General features: G+C 50.7%; 1 protein-coding gene across 6 annotated transcripts in view; it reads left to right on the forward strand.

The window, feature by feature from the left end:
- The window catches only part of KLHL29 (kelch like family member 29), a 318957-nt gene that overhangs the window by 138674 nt on the left and 159945 nt on the right, over positions 1 to 20338 (forward strand). For 3 of the 6 annotated variants that reach the window (XM_017893334.1, XM_017893335.1, XM_017893339.1), the window contains exon 3: positions 5076 to 5289. The exons of the other annotated variants lie outside the window; for them this stretch is intronic. In XM_017893334.1, the coding sequence (XP_017748823.1) occupies positions 5128 to 5289 (162 nt within the window). In that variant the 5' untranslated portion in view covers positions 5076 to 5127. The remainder of the gene's footprint in view (positions 1 to 5075; positions 5290 to 20338) is intronic. 6 annotated transcript variants of the gene reach the window in all.

Below are 20338 nucleotides of genomic sequence, written 5' to 3' on the forward strand. Positions count from 1 at the left end.
GGCCCTGCCCAGCTACCCTGGACCTCTTTCCAGTCCTTAAATGCGACCTGCTTCTCCGCTGCTTTAGAGCCAGCGCATGCTTGCCCCTCCCTCAGAATCCCGCCCCCCCAGCCACCCCAGGGGGGGCCAGGCAGCATTAGTATATACCACACCATGTCTGCAGGGCCCTCATGGGTCTTGCCCAGCACAGAAGCCCCGCCATGCTGTCTGCAGCACCCCTTCTGCCTGCTTGGAGACTGCGGAGCCCGGAGCTGGGAGGGACTGCCCTTTCCTGGGGTGAGTGGAGAGGCTTGCCAGCTTAGAAAGCTGTAAGAAGAACTTACAGGCTGTTCGTCTCTGGACGCAGAGCTAGAGCCTTTCTCAACGAAGAGTCGGCTTGGTCTTGATGGCATGGTAAAAGCAGCAGGATTGGTTCCGTGCTCTTGAGTTCCAAAACATGCAACCCACAAAATCGTCCAACAACCTCGCCACGTGGGTTGTGCTGTCATTTCAGGTGAGGAAACTGAGGGCCAGGTGGTTAGCTTACATCCCAGGGCTCCCTAGGAGCAACTGGTAGTCCCCAGGCCTTGATCTTGATTCCTGAAGCCCTAAACCCCAAGCCAGCCTTCTGCATTGAAGGTTTTGGACCATTCATCCCAAGCAAACGCAGACATCAGGAGCAGCCCAGGCTCTGCCAGGAGATCAAGGTACAAGGTCCGCGGGCTACTGCAGACCCCATCACCACCACCCCTCCAGAACCTGCCACTAAAATGGGAGTTAATGGTGGCAGTGAATACACTGTTGCATTTGTTGCTCTTTTGGGAAAAGAAAAACCTGGCTTCTAAGAGCTGTTGTATTTTATTTTTCTGTAAAGAAGAAATTAATTTTAGTCTTTCTTTTGGTTTAAAATGTTGTTCTTTGCTTTTCTGCCCTACAATTTAAAAGGAAACATTTGTCTGTTGAGAAAAGAAATGGTAATTATAGACTAAAAATTGTTTCTATTCTGATTTGAAAAAGTGACAAAAAAAAATTCCATCGCACAGATGGGGCTCTGCTGACGGAGGGTGTTTAACAATGAGGCCCTGGGCCGGTTTGGGGCTCAGAATGGCTGGAGGTGGGTGTGGGATTGGGTGTCGTGGGGCGAAGGGCTGTTTCCGAAGCTGGTCTCCATTTCTGATGCTGGTTAGTCACTAGTTCCTGTGCCCTCCGTGTGGTTCACCAGTGGGAGGAAGAAGATGTGACTGGAGATGTCACCTGTGGACCCTGCAGCCCTTGTAAGGTGGGCTGTACAGGACGAGGCCATGCGTTCCCTTGCACGGCCCCTGAGCCCAGAGAGCCTCCAGGCTTTATTCCCTTAGCCCAGAATTTCACTTTTCAGCCTCACAAAATTACAATTGCTCCAAGTCCTTTGATCAATAAAGCAGGAAACTGATTAGACTGTGAAATTAAACTAATAATGTCACACTGTTAACCCTCAATCAATGGGGACTGAACTCAAAGTGAAGGCTATTTCCAAGATCCGTATTACCCTTTAGATACATGTATTTACTTTTTTATAGAAATCCTAGGGACGCGCACATCCCCAGACCGCCTTTCTTTCCTGCCACTGCAGCCTGATTCGCAGTGCTATCTCTACGGCCACCCTGGCGGTGCTGCCACGTGTGTGGTGTGGAAGGCCAAGATAGAGCCAAGTCTGCAAGTTGGCTGGAGTAGAGCTGCCCCCTGGGCCTTGGGAGCAGGACTCAGAGCTTCTGCTGCGAGTGTGATCCTCGTGGCCCCCAGCCCACCCTTAAGCCCCTTGTCACTAGAAACCTCTCTTTGGGGTTGATGCCGAGCCACCCTCTAACCATACATAGGGCCGAAGTATGTAGTACTGGCTGAAAAGCTCCTTTTATTTAATTTTTTTAGACACAAGTTCTCTCTCTGTCACCCAGGCTGGAGTGTGCAGTGGCACGATCATAGCTCACTGAGGCCTAGAACTCCTGGGATCAAGGGATCTTACAGCCTCAGCCTCCCAAGTAGCTGGGACTACATATGCACACCACCACGCCTGGCTAATTTTTTTCTCATTTTCTGTAGAGATGGGGTCTTGCTATGTTGCCCAGGCTGGTCTCGATCTCCTCACCTAACGCGATCCTCCCACTGCAGCCTCCCAAGGCACTGGGATTGTAGGCATGAGCCCCTGCAGCTGGCTAAGAGCTCCATTTTAAAATGGATATTGGGTTCACTCCACCACTCTGCACGCTGCAGTATGGGGTTCGCTGAGACCTTTGTGTGTTCAGTCTCATGAGACAGAACAGAGGTCATGGTTCTTCTTATTTTCCTCCTTCTTTCCCCCCACCTCAGCCCCTGTTGCCCACCTGCCCCCACCAAAGCATAGGCTCGGTATAGACCTGGCTGACTGGAGGTGATGAGCATATCGAAGAGGCGAGTGAGGGCAGGTGTTAGGGCTGTTTTCAAGGGCTGGTTTGGGGAGTAGAGTGTAATAGATCTAGTACAGAAACAGGATCTAGCTTAGACCAGCCTCCACCCGTGGGCTGGCTCTGGGGCTCATGGAGGCTGGGCTGAGTCCCCCACCCCTTCTGAGACAGCCTGGGCAGCCCACATTTGCAGACTGGGCTCTGGTCACAGCATGACAAAGGCTTGCCCATTGGCAGCATCAAGGACTGAGTCTCAGGTGTGCCCATGTCCTGAGAGGCCACGGCTTGTCACTCACCGAAGTGGTGAGCATGGGTCAAGCTGGGTGTCAAACACAGCCATCAGGACCAGCTCAGCCACGGCACTTGAGTCCAGCTCTTTCCATGTGCTCTTCAATATGTATCTTCAGCTCTGCAGGGCAGGAAGGGCAGTTGCTATTACCCCCATTTAAGGGATAAATAAATTGAGACTGGGTGATTGAGGGGCGTACACAATCACACCGCCAAAGAGGCAGGGCCGGCTCTAGAACTGTGGCGTACAGCCCTCTGGGCGCCTGAGTTCTCTCCAGGAGGCTGTTCTGGAATCAGCGAAGTCTTTGTCCTCTTCTGGCCTTGCCATTGAAGAGGAGGAGCTCCTAAGCCCTTTCCATGGGCCCTCCCACGGTTTGTCCTCCCAACCTGTCAGTTCCATCACGCTGGAATGTTGCCAAGGATCAGACCCCCTCTCTAAAAGTGGTGATGGTATTTAATAACTAATTACTCTAATGATCCTGCAGAAATGCTGGAGACCTGTTTTAGGAGAGATGTCAATTAGAGCCATCTGCACGGTGAATAAAGGAGCCCTACCCCAGCTGTACTGTTGAAACATGTTAGCGTTTTCCTACCAGCGGCCATATGGTACTTAACGAAAGTGAATTGTTCACACTGCACAACCCGCGCCTCCTGATGAATACTAGCATTTTGTTTTGGAAAATAGTTCTTCCATCGTGTGGAATATTTTTCAATGCAGTAAGTAGCAAGTTGGAAGCCAGCAAGCCCTTGAATGCAAAAAGACTCCCATCACCTCAAGATGCTCTTCCCTCCATCCCAGCCCATCCCCTGCCCCTGCCCAGCTGCCAAGCCCAGCTCCACCCCAGCTTCCACATCCCTCCTGGGCCCAGTTCTTAGCATGTGTTTCTGAATCTGCTCAGAAGAGTGGAGGCCACTGAGGGTTCTTGCCCCATCCCACCAGCTTTTGTGTGGGTATGAACTTAGAAATGGGAAACTTGAAGCCATACACAGAGCACCAAACTCTGTCTGGAAGGATGCAGACATGGGCAAAGTCTCCCCAGAGTTGAAAAGTAGGGTGGGGTGTTTAACTAGGTGTGTAGCCTCAAAGAAGGGTTTGTTTTCTATTTGTAGGATGTTCGTTTTAAGAAGCGCAAAGCTCAGGTTGACACCTGGATGCACGATGAGGTAGAGGGGGAGCTGGGACTGTATCTGGGACTCGGCAGAAGCCTGACTGAGAAGCCTCTCTCCTCCTTGTCACCTGTACAGACAAGTTTCAAATAAATAGCGAAAGTCATTGCCGGATGGCCAGACAGCTGGGGCCAGGGTGCAGCCACCCCATGGGTTCTGTTAACCAAAAACAGACATGTTGGGTTCTTGTTGCCTGTGACGTTTGGAAAGCAGACCAGTGCCAACATGGAACCTATTTGGGGGGGGTGAGGCTCAGTGTTGTGATGCACAAGGGAGAATAACAGGTGACTGCCCCCACCAGTTCCATCCCCCACCCACCCACTGCCAGATTGCACTGGCAAGGGGACCCTCCCTCTCCCTCATGGGGCTCTGTGACCTCAGTGAGCTGAGACCCTGCCTCAGAGCCACCAGGACGGAGCTGCTTTATTGCAGTCTGTCCTGGAACCAAAGGGATTTCTCTTGCCAGTATTATCTATTCCAGAACTTTCCCTAGAACCAGTCACTTATTAAAGCTTAATAAAAGGCCAGATTGACTGCAGTTAGTGACAGAGAAGACCTGCCACAAGTCCTGGTACCCAAGATGCTCTTCACAAAACCGTGGGCCCATAAATCTCACTTATTTCCAATTCCGCAGCAACTGATCCCAAGTTACAATAATGATCCTAGGTTCAGCTGAACATGTCCTTAAAGGAAATCCTTCTGGGTGAAAAATAGCAGAAATGTGCTCCCATCTGTTCCTCGTCAGCAGACTGCACTATTTGCTTTCCACGTCTGTGCCCTGGGTATTTTCTCACCCTCTTTGACACCTGGGACCATAGAGATGTGAACCTGAGAGAACCAAGTCACCACGACTCCCAAGTGGCCACCTCAGTAAGGGACCTCAACAGGATGACCAAGGCCCAGTGGAAGCCTCAACGGCCCTTGACCATAGAAGCTGCCCAGAGCATCTCAAAGAAGTCACCAGCCTTTCCACTGGGCCTATTCCAGAATGACCGCCACAGACCAGAACCCGCTCCATTGGGGCCATGCCTGGGAGTTACTCCAAAGAGTTAACCTTTCCTGGTGGGAGAGGGGTGGAGGGGAAGGCTGAGACCATTTAACATATGCTGCCTGGTCTGAACATGATGCTGTGCTCAGACACTGAATTTGATGAAGTGCATTGTAAAATTTAAAAACAAATTTAAAACTCTATTAACTCCCTGTAATGGCCTCCTCCTGCAGTACATAGACAGCACCGGCTCACTGGCAAGGAGAAAAAGTACTCTGGTTTGCAATGTGCTTGGCGTGCAGCAGAATGAAGACGGTGGGAGCTGGTGAAGGGAGTGGGAGGCCCACGCACCCTCTGCACCATGCGCTGAGGCCTGCACCCAGGGCAGCACCCGGGGCGGCACCCAGGCCCCTGCCCGTGGGGCTTCGTGGAATGCGCATCGCCAAGGTTAGACTTTTTCTTGCTCCTATGTTAAAATCTCAATTCCACTTTCTTTTGAAGCTAAAATACTTCCTTCAAGAATGAACCACTGGAGTGACAAGATTCTAAGATTATCTTAACTTGGGACTGAGGCCTGGGCGGTGGGGAGCTCACTAGAGGCCTGTGGTTTGGGGTCGGGTGTCGGGTGGGAGGAGGTGTGTTCCCAGCCTCACCCACTACACCCTCTGCACGGGGAGAAGGGTCAGGGCAGGGAGACTGTTCGCCACAGGCCTCTGCAAATCGAGGCGCGCGTTCAGGGTAACGGGAGGATTGGCCCGGCTCCAGGCTACCAACTGGAGAGAGACGAACTTTTGTTGAGAAGGGAGACAGACCCGCAGCTGTGTGTGCACGTGGGCTGAGAGGAGGAGCTCAGCTGGCGGTGAGAAAGCCTGGGGGCCGAGGGGAGGGCTCCCTCCGTGTCTCTGCAACTCATAGACCCCCAAGCTGAGGAGCAGAAGGTGCTGCCTGGCCTGGTCTTTGGCGAGTTCAAGGGATTTTCTGCCAACCAGTGGCTTCCCTGTGTGAGAGCGTCTCTCGGTTTTTCCCGAGCACACTAAGTGGTTTGGAGATATTCGGGGAGGAAAAGGTGTATACATATGGCAGGCCTGGGTGTCAAAGGCAGCAGAGAAACCATGCGTACGTGTGAGTGTGTGCGTAGGGCGACTCTAAGAGTGTGGTGTGTGTGTGTGTGTGTGTGTGTGTGTGTGTGTGTGCAGATCTGTGTGTGCACCAGTAAGCGGTGCCTTCTGATACGGCTGCTTGTGGGCTCGCCCTAGGGCATGGGTTTGATGTGGACTCTTGCATCCAGGGAAGTCTTTTTCTGAGAGTTCCCCCACCGTCTGGGGCTGGCATTCTACCTGCTTTGGAAAGAAAGCTGGGATGGTCTAAGCAGGGAGGGGTCCTGTGGAGACTTGTAGCTCCTGGCCCAGCAGGATTCATGGCATTTGGTGTCAGAGAAAATGTGAGCCTCTGCCGGGAGTGAAGCAGCTAATGCAAAACAAGGACCCGTGGGTCGTAGATGCAGCTCTGTGCAGCCTCCGGGGAGCCTTGGCGCTGGCTCGCAGATCAAAGCTGGGAGATCTGGGAGCTCCCTGAAAGCTCCTTCCCTGGCAGCTGCTGATGGGATGAGGCGTTTGGGCTGGGTGGGGTACCGGGAAGGGAGATGGCATTTGTAACAGTGTGAGGACCCCCCACTCTCACGGGACTAACAGTGTAAATAAGAATTGGGGCATTTATGCCAATGAAGAGAACAGAATTTCCTTGTGCTGACAATCTAGAAGATCCGTTTGTGGACAGTTGAAATGCTCATTACAAGCCAACTCTGTTTTCATCCTTTGTGAACCCGGTTTGGGCTATTTTATATCAATAAGACTGCTTTTAGAAAAAACAAATTTACTCATTAACTCCCTTTATTTCAAATACATGAGACTTTCCTAGGGTGTGTGTTTGTTAAAAGAAATATATGTGTGCACTATGAGGTGTTTCCACAGCTCTTTTTGGGGTACGTAACATTTTTCCTGACACTTTAATTGATATTTGAACCAAGTGAGGACCCGCCAATAGTTGAAAGTCCCCAGTTTTGGGGATGCCTTTCCGAGCAACCAGGGGTTCCTTTCCCACATCCGCTGTGCAGCACGCGTTTTATCGTATTTCTTCCCACAGCACAGGAAACAGGACAGCTAGGGCTTCAGATCATGAGACCTTGTGTTGAATCCAGGTATAATGCTTTGTGAACCTGGGAAGTCACTTGGCCACGTTGCAGTTAATATGACTTACCTTGTAGGGTCCTCCTTATCTTTATTATTTTTATTTTTTAATTTTTTTATTTATTTTTATTTTTTATTTTATTTTGAGACAGAGTCTGGCTCTGTGGCTCAGGCTGGAGTGCGGTGGCACCATCTCCGCTCACTGCAAGCTCCGCCTCCCGGGTTCACGCCATTCTCCTGCCTCAGCCTCCTGAGTAGCTGGGACTACAGGCGCCCGCCACCGCGCCCGGCTAGTTTTTTTGTATTTTTTTAGTAGAGACGGGGTTTCACCATGTTAGCCAGGATGGTCTCGATCTCCTGATCTCGTGATCCGCCCGTCTCGGCCTCCCAAAGTGCTGGGATTACAGGCTTGAGCCACCGCGCCCGGCCTCTTTATTATTTTTATTAGATAAAATCACATTTGTGCAAAACCTAGCCCAATGCCTGTTGCTTAACAGGCATTTAGTAAGTGATTATTATTATGTCTCACTGCCTTTATTGACACATTATGTCTTCCCAGCCTGGAATTTTCCTCTTTTTCTTGTTTTCTGTTGAAATCCTATGCGTCCTTTCAGAGGCTACTATGAATGCCCCCACCTCCGAGAAGCCTTCCTGTTTGGCCTTAAGCCAGAATGACTTATTTCTTTGCAGCATCACAGATGCTAACTTCTGTTCCAGCCCAAGTTCCCGTCTTCCTTCTCTTCTGCTCAGTGTCTCTCCAGCTACGCAGAGCTGCTCCTTCCCTGCTGCAGCAGGGCCCAGCTCTATGTATGGCACAGAGGCTAGTAGAGTGGATGTGTTTGGAGTTGTTGAGTTAAGCTGAGGTCCCACAGTCTCTTTGGGACTCTAGTGCTTTAAAACTTCCCTTGCCAGACTACTGTGGGTGGCTAGTCAGCTGCAGAATTAGAAAAGTGACCTTTTCTGGTCACTTAGAGCTGAGGACATCTTGGATTTCACAGCCTAGAACCCCCTGCAGGCTTTTTGGATCCCCTAATCCTGTTGATGCTGCAGCAGTATCGACTGGCCCTAAAAGCAGCTGCTAAAATGCAGTCTGGCACGAAGGAACTTTCTGGGCTGGTGGAAATGGTCTGTATTGTGATTGGGGTGGTGGTTAGGCAGATGCATGCATTTGCCAAACCTCATCAGACTGTGCACTTAAGATTTGTACAGTTACTTTATGGACGTTATATCTCTATCAGATTAGTTAATTTGTTTAAAATGTGGCCTGACCAGACAGACTGAGTACAGGGGCCTGTTGTGGTCTTCCTGTGGCCTTGGGAAATGCAGCTCATGCCAGCATGTCACAGGATTGCTCTGGGAGGAAAAGAGACAGAACAGTCTCTGCATTTGTGGAACTTAACCCTTTAAGTTCTGAGCTAGGCCTCCATGCACAGGTGCCTCCCCACCCTCTCCCAGGTGACCCCACCCTGGCCTGCCTCCAAAGAATCAGAGCCAAGCCTCACACGGCCACAGGCTGAGGCCTGCCTCTCACAGGAGAAGAGACGATAAAAATTAATGTAAAACCCAGGGCTCCTCTAACAGATACTTGTACACCCATGTTAATAGCAGCATTGTTCACAATAGCCAAAAGGTAGAAGCAACTCTAGTGTCCACTGATGAATGAATGGATTCACAAAATGTGTTATATACATACAATTGAATATTATCTAGCTTTGAAAAGGAAGGGAATGCTATAGTCATGGATACCTACTACAAAATAGATGAACCTTGAAGACATTATCCTAGATGAGATGAGCCAGACAAAGGAAAGGATAAATATGATATGACTCCACTTATATGAGGTACCTAGAGCAAATTCATTGAGACAGAAAGTACAATGGTGGGTGCCAGGGTCTCGGGGAGGCAAGAAAGGGGAATTATTGTTTAGTGGGCGTAGAGTTTCCGTTTGGAAAGGTGACACATTTTGGAGGTGGATGGTGGTGATGGTTACACAGCATTGAGGATGTACTTAATGCCATTGAAGTGTACACGTAAAATGGCTAAAATGGTCAGTTTTAGATTCTGTATATTTGACTACAATTTAAAAAATTTAAAGAAAGAAGAGCAGTGGAAGAATCTAAGGCCTAAGGCAGCCTTCTGGCCCCCTTAAATTTCAACATTTTAAATCTCATTCAGGGGACTGCTTAGTGGAGGATGTGGTTTCTGGTCTGAGAATCCAAATGTGGGAAACAGAAGCCCGCTCTGCTGCCGGGCCCATTCAGGGCGACAGGTATCCTTCCTAAATGCCAGGTCCTTTTGTCAAGACAAAGGTAAGTGACCACATACCGTGCCACTGGTTTAACTTAATTTTCCCACATGACTCTCTTGAGTAACGTGTAGCCTGAACCTGATGACAGAGGGCTGGATTTTACTTTACACCACAGCGACTCCCAGCATCGTGATTGGGGTGACCCCATCCTCAAGACCCAAGGGGCTCCAAGCTGTGGAAATTAGAGTACGCTTTGTGGACGGCAGCTTCGCTGTCAGAGTGGGTTGGCTCCTGGCCTGTAATTCAGAGTGACACCCGGGTACTTGTCACAGCAGGGGGCTGGTGCTGGTGCCATCAGGGCCGTGCCGGCCTGAGCAGGTGTGCTGTGCCGGCCTGAGCAGGTGTGCCGTGGAGAGTTTAAAGGAGGCTGACTCTCCCCGTTTTGCCTCAGGGACCATTTTTGATTTGTTCTTCGAGTGGAAGAAGGCTTGGCCCATCAGACTCACAGGCAACGCTTCCCATTCTCAGAGGAGAGAGAGCCTCAGCACAGCAGCCTGTGAAGGGGGCTGCCGACCTTTTCGTTTATAAAATAATACTGGATTCTTGAGTCCTGATCTCTCTCCATGAAGGTTTGCTGCACTCAGGCCTTTTGGAGGACAAAGAGAGAATCTATTGGAAGGGCCTGAGCCTGTGCTGTGAAAAGAAGCTCTGTACTGTTTATGTCCTGGTTGATGTAGATAAGTAGGTACCACGCCTATAGTAAAGGAAGGATAGCAACATTCTGAGACAAACTTCTGGTTCCCTTCCTCCCTAACAAAATAGTGAAAGACAGATCTGACACACACATACTCTCTCTCTCCCCCTCTCTCGCTCGCTCTCCTTCAGGTGTGGTAGAAAGGGCTATTCTGGACCTGCTGGCTTCCCCATTTTGTCCATTATGTCCCTGTTCTTGGCAGAAACTTGAAGTGCACCTGCTGCTCTGGTCCAACTCCACCTTGCCCCTGGAAGCCACTTTCTTGCAGTCTGACTTTCTGTCTCTGAATTTGCATTTGTCCTGAGTTCCCTTTCAATCACTGGTTGCCCTCGGGCTCTGTCGGCTAATTCAGTTGGTGGGTGCCGCTGCCACCACCCTTCATGGCAGTGTTGTCACTTCTGTGCCCCTGGCTCCCCTCTGAACACTCTGTTGCCTCAGGGGGAGGGTCCTGCTTCCCCCTTTTGCCTTCTCCATCATACTACAGTGCAGGGAAGGGCATTTCAGGTCCTTTAGGAAGGACGAGTAACTTCTAGTTGAGTTGGAGCTGCCTGCAGTGGGCAGAAATGTGGACAACTATACACACACACACACACACACGCACGCACACGCTTCTCCAGCAGATCAGGAGGAGGTATCCTGTGTAACCACTCATCCCCAATATTATGTCAGCTGCATTAGTGCTTACAATGCAGAGTTGTTATAACCATACGAGATACTAGGATTCATCTGTTGGCAGAATTTGGAGTACAGAACTGCAGGGACTAAAGGAAGTAGGAGGCCCCATCTGGGTATTTGGGAAGGGATGGTTCATTGCTCTTTGCTGAGATTTGGGGCATCTGGAGCTTGGCCACCTGCAAGAAGCTGCATGTGGGGTAGGAAGCTGGAGAGGCAGGGCTTACAGCAGCTGGCACCACCAAGTCTACTTAGGGATGGAAGGTTGGGTTCTCAAGGAGCTCACTAGATCCTGGTTTGATGCTTTGGGCTGTTAGAGGCTTTGGAATGTGTCCAAAGGGTGGCAGGATTCATGCCACAGCCTTCATGACAGTCGGAAATACTTCCAAAATCCCATGATGATTTGTGTGTGAGGAAAAAGGAGGCTCTGGTCTGTAAAGGAAAGTTGCTCTGGAAGCACTGAGGGTACCTACAGATCTCACTTTGAGAATTAGAACAAGGGTGGATCACTGAGCCTATTTGGCTGGACCCCAATTCGTATTTGGGAAAACAGACCAGAAGGAGCAAGGTCTTACTCAAATTCACACCACCAATAAGTAACAGAACTAGGACGGATCTCAGGTTTCTCTTGATTCGTAGTCCAGGATTCCTTTGGCCACAGAAATAGAATTATGAACCGAGTAAGGCAGCCCTTCTCAGTGGATTCTGCATTTCTAAAAGCTCTCAAGTGATGCTGGACCTAAGGACCACACTTTGAGAAACAGAGATGTCTGGCGTCAGTTTCACTTGCAAGGAAGCCAGATGGCATGGGTGCAAAGCTGGAATTCCTAATTCTCCATCCTATCTGTTTGGCTCCATTCTTGTTCTGTTTTATCTTAATCAAGATGTCTAAAAGCTTTTGGCCTGGACCCTCAACAAGGAGATTATCTGTCATCCTTTGTCAGCTACTTGCTACCCGGATCCCAGCCTCTCTCTGCCATACAGGAAGCTAAAATCGTGACTGAAACATACATTCCAAACACTCAGAAGAGTGTGCCTGTGGCTTTGTGGGGGTGAATGTGAGAATGATCTTTGGTTGTGGGGAGGGACACACTGTGGAATATGTCACTCTGTTAGCTGTCTGGGCTGTACATTTGTGACAGTGTGACAATTTGTGCCATTGATCTATTTCAGAATAAGAGGTTCTGAGTGGCAAGATTGTCAGGGCCTTTGCTTGTTCCACCAGTTCTCACTGATCTGGAAACTCTTCCTAGAGATTTGGAGCCTAGACTGAGAGAAAGAACAGAAGGCACCTCTGAGTTACTGACAAAACAAATAGGCATCACCAAATGTGTGCACACAAAATCTCGTTCTTTCTTCATCATCAATCCCTCCGGCTTTAATTCAGAATTGTTCTTTAAAAAATACAAATTGACTATAAGATTGATTACATGCATTCCAAATTCAGAGCAAATTCTGCAAACTCCTGCTCTGGCAAGAGTGAGGAGAAGGGTTGGGAAAGATTGTACCAGCAAGAAAATTTTGCTAGAAGCTAATCAGAGGTGAAGCAACTGCCAAACTCTAAAATTTTACATCCGTGCTTAGAAAGCCGGCAGCCGCCCGGGGCCGATGAGTGTAGGGACACTGGGTCCTGGGGATCATACTGGCTCACAGCCCTAGGTGCCTCTGTTACGTTCAATTCTGTTCAGCGTATTGGGAAGCATGCAGTGGACTGTAGAATATTCTCTCTTTTAAACGGCTAAAATGTTTTGTTCTTGTTTAAGATTGGATGTTGAAAGGAGTCGATTTCAGTTATCTCAAAAATACGTCTGTATATAAGAAAAAGGAGACACTTAATAATAATCCTAGCAGACTGATGATGCTTTGCTATCTTTATCCGACCTCCTTTTTTTTTTTTTTTTTTTTTAGAGACAGGGTCTCACTTTGTCACCCAGGCTGGAGTGCAGTGATATGATCTTGGCTCACTGCAGCCTCCGCCTCCCAGGCTTAAGCCATCCTCCTGCCCCAGCCTTATGAGTTGCTGGGATTATAGATGTGCACCATCACACCAGCTGATTTTTGTATTTTTTTAAAGAGATGGGGTCTCACTATGTTGCCCAGGCTGGTCTTGAACTCCTAGGTTCAAGTGACCCTTCTTCCTCAGTCTCCCAAAGTGATAGGATTGTAGGCATGAGCCATTGTGCCTGGCCATTATCCTACCTCCTTCTGACTCCTTCATACATTGTATTTCCTCATTCTCTTTTTCCAGCCACTTCACGGCAGTCTCCACAGTTTAGCTTAGGTATACTTTTCTCTTTCCACAGTCTGAGCGATTATCCCCTAAACTCCAATGACTCCAACAGCTTGTTTCTCTAGGTTCCAACTTCTGTTAAGCAACCTTCATCCCATCATTCCACCTCAGACCTCCATCCTCCTCTGTAATCCTCATTTCAGGGAACAGCCATGCCGCCCACCAGCCCTGCGAGTTGACTCTGGCGTCCTCCCACTTTGGAACTTCCTCGTTTCTGGCTCCTAGTTGTTTCCTCTGCCCCGTGTTAGACCCTCCTCAGTCCTCGCCTGGGCCATTTACCTTCGTGTCCCCCAGGGTCTTCTGTGTCCAGGCCCCCATCCTGTAGTCCCACCCCTGATACCTGCCCAGTCCCTCAGAAGTGCTCACTTTTCCTCACACTTCCTCCCCCAGGGCTGTGGTCCACACCTGCACTGTCCAATACAGTAGCTACTAGCCAGTATTTGAATCAATTACAATTAAATAAAATGTAAACTTCAGTTCCTCAGTCATACTGGCCAATTGTCAAGTGTCAACAGCCCCTGGGGACTTCTGGATATTAGACAGCACAGATCACAGAAGCATTTCTACCATTGCAGAAAATCGTGCTGGCTAGTGCTGGTCCACATTGTCCTTTCCTCTTGAGCATCTTTCTTTCCCTCTCCTTCTCTCTGAATCCCCCCTCTTTCCCAAAGAGTCACAAAGACACATCCTTACATCCCAAACCTCATCTTCAGCAGCACAGAACTTGGCACTTCTCTGAGGGTACACTGGAACATAGAACTCTTTTGGTTGCAGTAGATGGGAACCTAACTCAAACTAACGTAAGCCCAAAAGAAAATGTGTTAGCTCTTGTAACGGAGAGACACAGCTCAGGCTTTAGCACAGCCAGATTCAGTTGCTCATGTACTATTGGACCTCACCCATCTCTCCTCCACTGCCCTCTGGGGCCGGCTTCATCCTCTGCTCTGCAGACCATCCCCTCCCCATGACCAGAGAACATGGCCAGGAGCAGGCCCCTGCTTACAACATCTTTACTCAGCATGATCCCGAAGGAAGAGAGACCTTTGTTTTTGGAGTTCATATATCGTATCTATGGGATTTGGGTCTGTTTGGGTCAGGAACCGTGAATCAATCCTTATGGCCAGGGGGATAGAACGCCCTGATTTGCCTGGCCTGGTCACATGCTTACCCCAGGGGTGCGGCACAACACCCAACCATAGCTAATGGGCTCCCTGTGGGAGAGAAAGATCATAGGATCTTGCTCATATCAGATGAAGGAGGGAATGGGTCAGACAAAACGCAGATTTCACAACTGAATTCTGTTTGGAACCTTTCTCACTTTCTTCACTTGACAGGAATCTGGATGCCTGACAAAGTATCTGAACAGATGTTCAACAAATATATGGTGCGTTGACAGAGGGAGATGTGAATGGATGGATGCACGGGTGGATGCATGGGTAAATGGATGGATGGATAAGTAGATGGACAGAAGATGGGCAGTTATATGCCTAGCTACGGAGAAGGCCAGAGGAGAGAACCAGGCTCCAGAACTCAAGGGGCTTCCCTTACATGCTCATCAGAAGCCTCTGCCTGTCTCATGGTCTCAGATCTCCTTGAGGATTGATTCAGCCCTGCCAGACCATGGGCTCCTTGAGGGCAGTCCTCAGCCAAACCCATCTCTGCCAGCACTCACAGCCCCAGCACAGTGCTGAGTGCCTGGCCAGGGCTGGCTGGTGGACTGAAAGTCGGCAGCAGCTCTGTGCATCTCTTTGTTGTAGCTGGACGGTAAGATAGGAGCTAACCAGCAATGCAGGGTGATCTCATCTGAGTGTCAGACGCAGCAGTCCTCCCCAGACTCCTGGTCTCGGACACAGTGCATTCACCGTTCTTTCTCAAGCCCCTCGCAATCAAAAACAGGATTTTTTAAAAAGCCTTTAAAAGCCCTAGCAAAAAAAAAAAAAAAAAAAAAAAAAAAAAAAAAAACCATAAAATGGTGCTCCCAGCAGACAGCAAGCAGGGCTGGTGCCTTCTTGTGTGAGATGATTTGTGGATTGAGGCCCCAGGTCCATTTCCTGGGAAACAGTAGGTGTGTCTTCCATCCAGAAACTCTTGTTTCTGGCAATGGCCGTAGTGGTGCAGCTGCTCGAACTGTCTAGAAAACTGGAGAATTAATCCTGGGAAGTAATTAGCTCTCCTGGGAGGGGTCGGGCTGTGTGCTGCCTGTTGTTAAGTCATTGCCGTCATACTGATGGCCTTGGGAAGTGGCATTCAGAAGTCTAAAGGGCTGAATCAGGCAACCAGGGTGGTGGTAGTGTTGTCTTTTGTTTTGTTTTAATTTCCAACCCTTTGATCTCTTGTCTAAAATAGCCTCTCAGAATTTAGCAATTATATTTCTTCCCTGGTTAATACTGTTCCCTTCCTCTCTTCAATTGCATCTTTTTCTGTACATGTATTTATTAAGGAACAAAAATGAGTGAGGCATTTAGAGGACTTACTTTAGTCCCAGTGGACCCACCTGCCTGGCAAATTGGATGCCCAGGGAGGCTTCTACAGATGAGAGGGCTCCATCCGCACAGGGGTTCACCAATTGGCTATAACCAGGCCTGCTGGGGAAGCTCTCCCACCTTGGTGTCTCTGGTTCTCTCCCTCTATCTCTTGTTCTGTTTCTGTGGGGCATGTGTGCTGTGATGGGGACAGCCCGAGTTCAGGGTTTGGCTATTTGGGGAATTGCTGAGTCTCCTGCTTTCTGGAGTTGACCTTTTCTGCAAAGCATGTGCCATCCTCGGGGCTTGTCAGGCATTTGGAAGGAGACAGTCTCCAGGGAGCCAGCATCCAGCCACTGTCCTTCCTGCATTCTCTTCCCAGGGTGGAGGCCAGAGAGAGATCATTCCTGCAGAGGAGGGGCAGGCTTCTGCCTGAATCCTCAGAACACCTCACCTGGACCAACTACAAGTTGCTCAGCCCCAGGGAGTTGAATCTGGAAGATGGTCTCATAGCAGCCACCTGGGCTTTTCACCGGGGACACCTGGGGAAGGAACCAGGTCTAGTTACCACTCAGGCAGCTGCTGCTGCATTGGACCCAGGCTCTTTGTGACCTTGGGCAAGTCACTTCCAACTCTCTGAGCTTCTGCTTCCTCCCCTGGGAAATAAAGATTGCATTAGTCCGGGCAGGCTAACGATTGCAACAAACCACCCCAAACTGTAGTGGTCTAATCGTGTAGCTTCTTTCTCAAGCCACGGTGTGGGGTGGGTCAGTGAGAAGCAGCTCTGCTCCAGGAGCAGAGCCCAACAAGAACCAAGGCTCCTTGTGCAGTGTGTCCCTGCCATCTGCGCCTCATCCTCCTCTGCAGTGGACAGAGAAAGAGAGATAAAGAAGACATCTCTGCTCTAACCATATGGTCCGGAGGGACCCGAGTCACTTGCACACACATTCTGCACATGTCGGCAAGAACTCATTACATGGCTCCAGCTAGCATCAAAGGGGGGCTGGAGAGTGTTGTCCAGCTGTGGTCCCCAAGAAGGAGGAGGGCACAGACATGGGCAGCGCCGGCGACCTCTGCCACAGAGACGGTGATGAAAAGTCCCTCCCCGGGATGTGCGTGAGGGTTAAATGTAAAATGTCGTCATTCCTCAAGCACAGTGCCTGACCCCCAGTAGGCACGGAGATATTGTTATTTTTCTTGTTTCTTCTCGCGGATGTTCCCTTGAGGTTTATGCAAATAGCAGACCAAGGCAAGAAATGAAATCTATGTCCCTGTCCTCTGAAGTTACTGATTTCTGTGTTTCCTCGCAGTGTAACATTTCATTAGACCTTCCAGATGGGGGAAAGAACAAGCAGATTAAAAGTCAGATAGTGCCTAGGAGCCTGCTTCATCGGTTTCTGGGACGTCTGGAGCTTCAAAGCTATTTGGTATTTCCACTGCCGAAAGGCCTCCTCGGGAGCAGTTGTGTTTTAATAAATGGCTGCCTGAGTAATTTTCCTCGGAGGAATTGCATCGTGTATGTGTATGCTCCTGGGGGAGAGCTGGCTGCTCCCTCCGCCGCTCCAGATGCTGGTGCATTATGAATAGGATGCTTGGGGCTGGAGGAACCTGGCAAGCCTGCCCACCCCGGGCCGGTGATGTCATCTTCCAGATCCACCAGGCGGACTCTTCAGGGCTCTGGGTCGGGGCTTGCTGGACAGGGAGAGTGGGAGACATTTTATGCAACTGGCTTGAACTGCCCTTCCCCATGGCCACTGGCAAAAGCAACCGCTTGAAGATCCAGGGAAAGAATTTATTTCTTTGGCATACCCTGACTGATGCTGCCCGCATCAGATAGCGGCAGTCTGGTAGGTGGGGCAGGGAAGGAGGGAAGAACAGGCCTGAGTCCAGGATCTTGCCCATCTGTGGGGAGAGAAGACAGGCATGAGAACCACGGTGATGTGGCATTGCAGTGTTCTTCATTCATTTGTTATTTACGGAGCCCTACAAGAGGCCGGGTACTGCCTGAGCCAAGATACAGCAGTGAACAGAGCTGGCAGGTGGAGACTGTGGTGCCTGAGATCAGCGCTCGGGGACTGTGCTCCCAGGGCATGAGTTCTCCTTTACTACTTTCTAGCTGGGAGACTTTGGGCCAATTGCTTGAGCTTTCTGTGCCTCAGTTTCCTGGTCTGGAAGATGCAGATAGCCATCGGAATAGCTGTCTCACGGAGTCGTTATGTAGATTAAATGAGTCTGTGTTTAGGAGCACTGCCCTTAGGGAACTCACATTCCAGAGAGGGGGACACACAGAAATCTAAATAAGTAAACTGTGTAGGCCAAGAGAAGGCAATGAGAGTGATCTAAAAAAAGCAGAGAAAGAAGTTGCCATTTAACAATAGGATGGGCAGAGAAGGCCTCACTGAGAAGGTAACATTTGAGAAGAAGCTGGAATGCAATAAGAACCCTGGCCATGTGGGTAGTGGGGAGGATGGGCCGGGCACAGGGAGCAATGTGTGCAAAGGTCCTGAGGTAGAAGGGGCCTAAAGTGATGGAGCCACTGCAAGGAGGCCAGCATCCTGGAACAGAGGGGCGGGGGGAGATCGAAGAAGAGAGGGGAGTGGGCACCAGGGCCTCATGGGTCTTAGAAGGCCTTTGGCTTTTTCTTAGGGTAGGTTGGGAGCCATTGCAGGGGCTTGGGAGGAATGATCTGGCTTGTGTTTTAACAGGATCACTCTGGCTGCTGGGTGGAGAATACTCTGAATGAGGGTGAGGAAGGAAGGAAGGAGACGTGTTAGGAGGCTGTGGCAGAAATCCAGCTGAGAGATGACAGGGGCCCAGACCAGGGTGGCCAGGGTGGAGACGGGAAGAAGTGGTTGGTGTTAGGAGGAAGCACAGCTGCCAGCTGAGGGAGCTGAATGTGTGAGAAGCACTGTGAGTGAGAGACGAAAGGTCTGCAGGCTAGGGCTGGACATGAGTTCGGCAGAAGATAAAGAAGAGCACTGGCTTCAGAGTCAGGCACAAGAGCTTCCTTCCAAGCACCACCACTTCCCCCAAGTGGTCTTGAGCAAGCCACCTCATCACTGAGCCTCAGTTTCCCCCTCCTATAAAATGGAGGCAGTGCTATGACACACACAGTTTAAGTGACTTGCAGAGTGGCAGGCATGCTGTAGGTGCTCCGTAAATGCTCCTTGCTTCCCCTTTCTGCTGCCTGTTTGCATCTGGGTAAGGAAGGCTCGGCGTCATTGGGGTGCGGCGTCCCCAGGCCAGGAGGCTGACACCTGCAGAGCTCAGGGGTGTGGAGAGGGATGCCGGCACCGCCTTGTGGTAAGCAAAAGGGGGTGTTGGCATCTCCATCTCTGATTTCATCGTGCAATTCGCCAGGCACTTCCTCTAGGCAGGAGGCCCTGGAGTATGGGGTGAGTAGGCCCCAGCTACGCTGCTCCTGGGGACGAGTCACTTCCTTTGTAGCCAGGGAGGGGGTGCCAGCCCAGTCCTCTTCTCAGGCGTGAAGAATACTGAGCGCCTTTTATTCTAGCCCCTGAAAGCCATCCTGATGGTGCCAGGCTGGCGTCTGACACCAGAGTCCCCCCAGCCTCAGGTGGGGACCACAGCTTTCTCCAGACTCCCTTCCTCCCGTCTCATCCGAGACCAGCCCTGTGCAGCCCCCTTTGTTGAGCCCCAGACAGTGGGTGTCAGCCCTGCTCTGTGTGCCGCTGCAGGGCCAGCCCTCTGTAAATGGACTGCCTGTGCCTACAGACCGGGCTGGGCTAAGCCAAGAGCAGATGGTTGTCTCCCTCCCTCTCCTAGGGCCTGGTGCAGCTGAGATCTGGCCTGCAGACAGCTCTCCAGAACTCTTTCAGGGGCCCTGACCCCATCGTCCCGATTGCCCTTAGGGTGCCCACTCCCTTGCCTGAGGCTGGGCTCTGTGCAGCCACACATGTGACTGTGGGCAGGGAATGTGACTGATGGGCGTGACTAGGGCTTCCCCCCAGGCAACTGGCAGGGGTGGCCAATGCAGTGTGTTTTCAGAGCTTAGTATGTCATCAGATACAGGGGACCCTGCAGAATGAGGGCTAGAAAATGAGGGCTAGAAAAGATTGGGGCCAAGGGATGAGGCGGCAGAGTGACCTGGAATCATCAGGAAGACTTCGTGGAGGAGGCAAGAGCTGAGCTGGAGGAGGAGTGAATCATTTGTATCAAGATGTGAACTAAAGCTATTCCTGTTGTTTTGGGGTCTCAGGTAAGGCCCCAGGCTGTGCCTGAAAGGTATCTGGTACCCCCACGTTAGAAAGAGGAGCTAGACAGCCCCAGGGCCCATCTCTACTTCCATGAGAAAAGCTTTGGGCTGACTACAGGGAGCAGCGACCCTAGAAGAGAGCTGGCCTAGGAGGGAAGCTGAGGCTTCGCCCCCCTCCCGGGGAGGAGCTCCCCACTCCACCAGGCCCTCAACCAGTCCTCTGTGGGAGCTGCTGCTACCCCAAGACTGGGGTACCCCAAGCACTTAGAAGGACGTGACTGTGTTCCTTGGAATTTGGGGGACACCAAGGCTGTGTGCCTGAATCTTACCAGGAAGTGTCCAGATGCAAAAGGCTCTTGGGGATTTCTGGCATGTGCAGTGGAGAGTGAGGGTTGTGCTGGGGGCACCGGGACCAGAGCTGGTCATCAAGGGAGAGTCGTGGTTGTGAGTCCAGAGTGGACACTGCACAGTGAGCCAGACTCCAGCCATCTTGGAAGACCCTGCCGAGGAGGACAGCCTGCCGGGGTGTGAACCATCAGAGCCACCTGAGGGAGTGTTTCCAGCAGAGCACAGACCCTCGTGGAGCTCCCACAGAGAACCCACCAAAGTGCCGCAGAGGAAGGAGAGCCGGCACCGGGTCTCTGCACACAGAGGCTGTCTCTGCCCAT

Source organism: Rhinopithecus bieti, unplaced genomic scaffold (assembly GCF_001698545.2).
Source record: "Rhinopithecus bieti isolate Rb0 unplaced genomic scaffold, ASM169854v2 scaffold_23816, whole genome shotgun sequence".
Taxonomy (NCBI): Eukaryota; Metazoa; Chordata; class Mammalia; order Primates; family Cercopithecidae; genus Rhinopithecus; species Rhinopithecus bieti.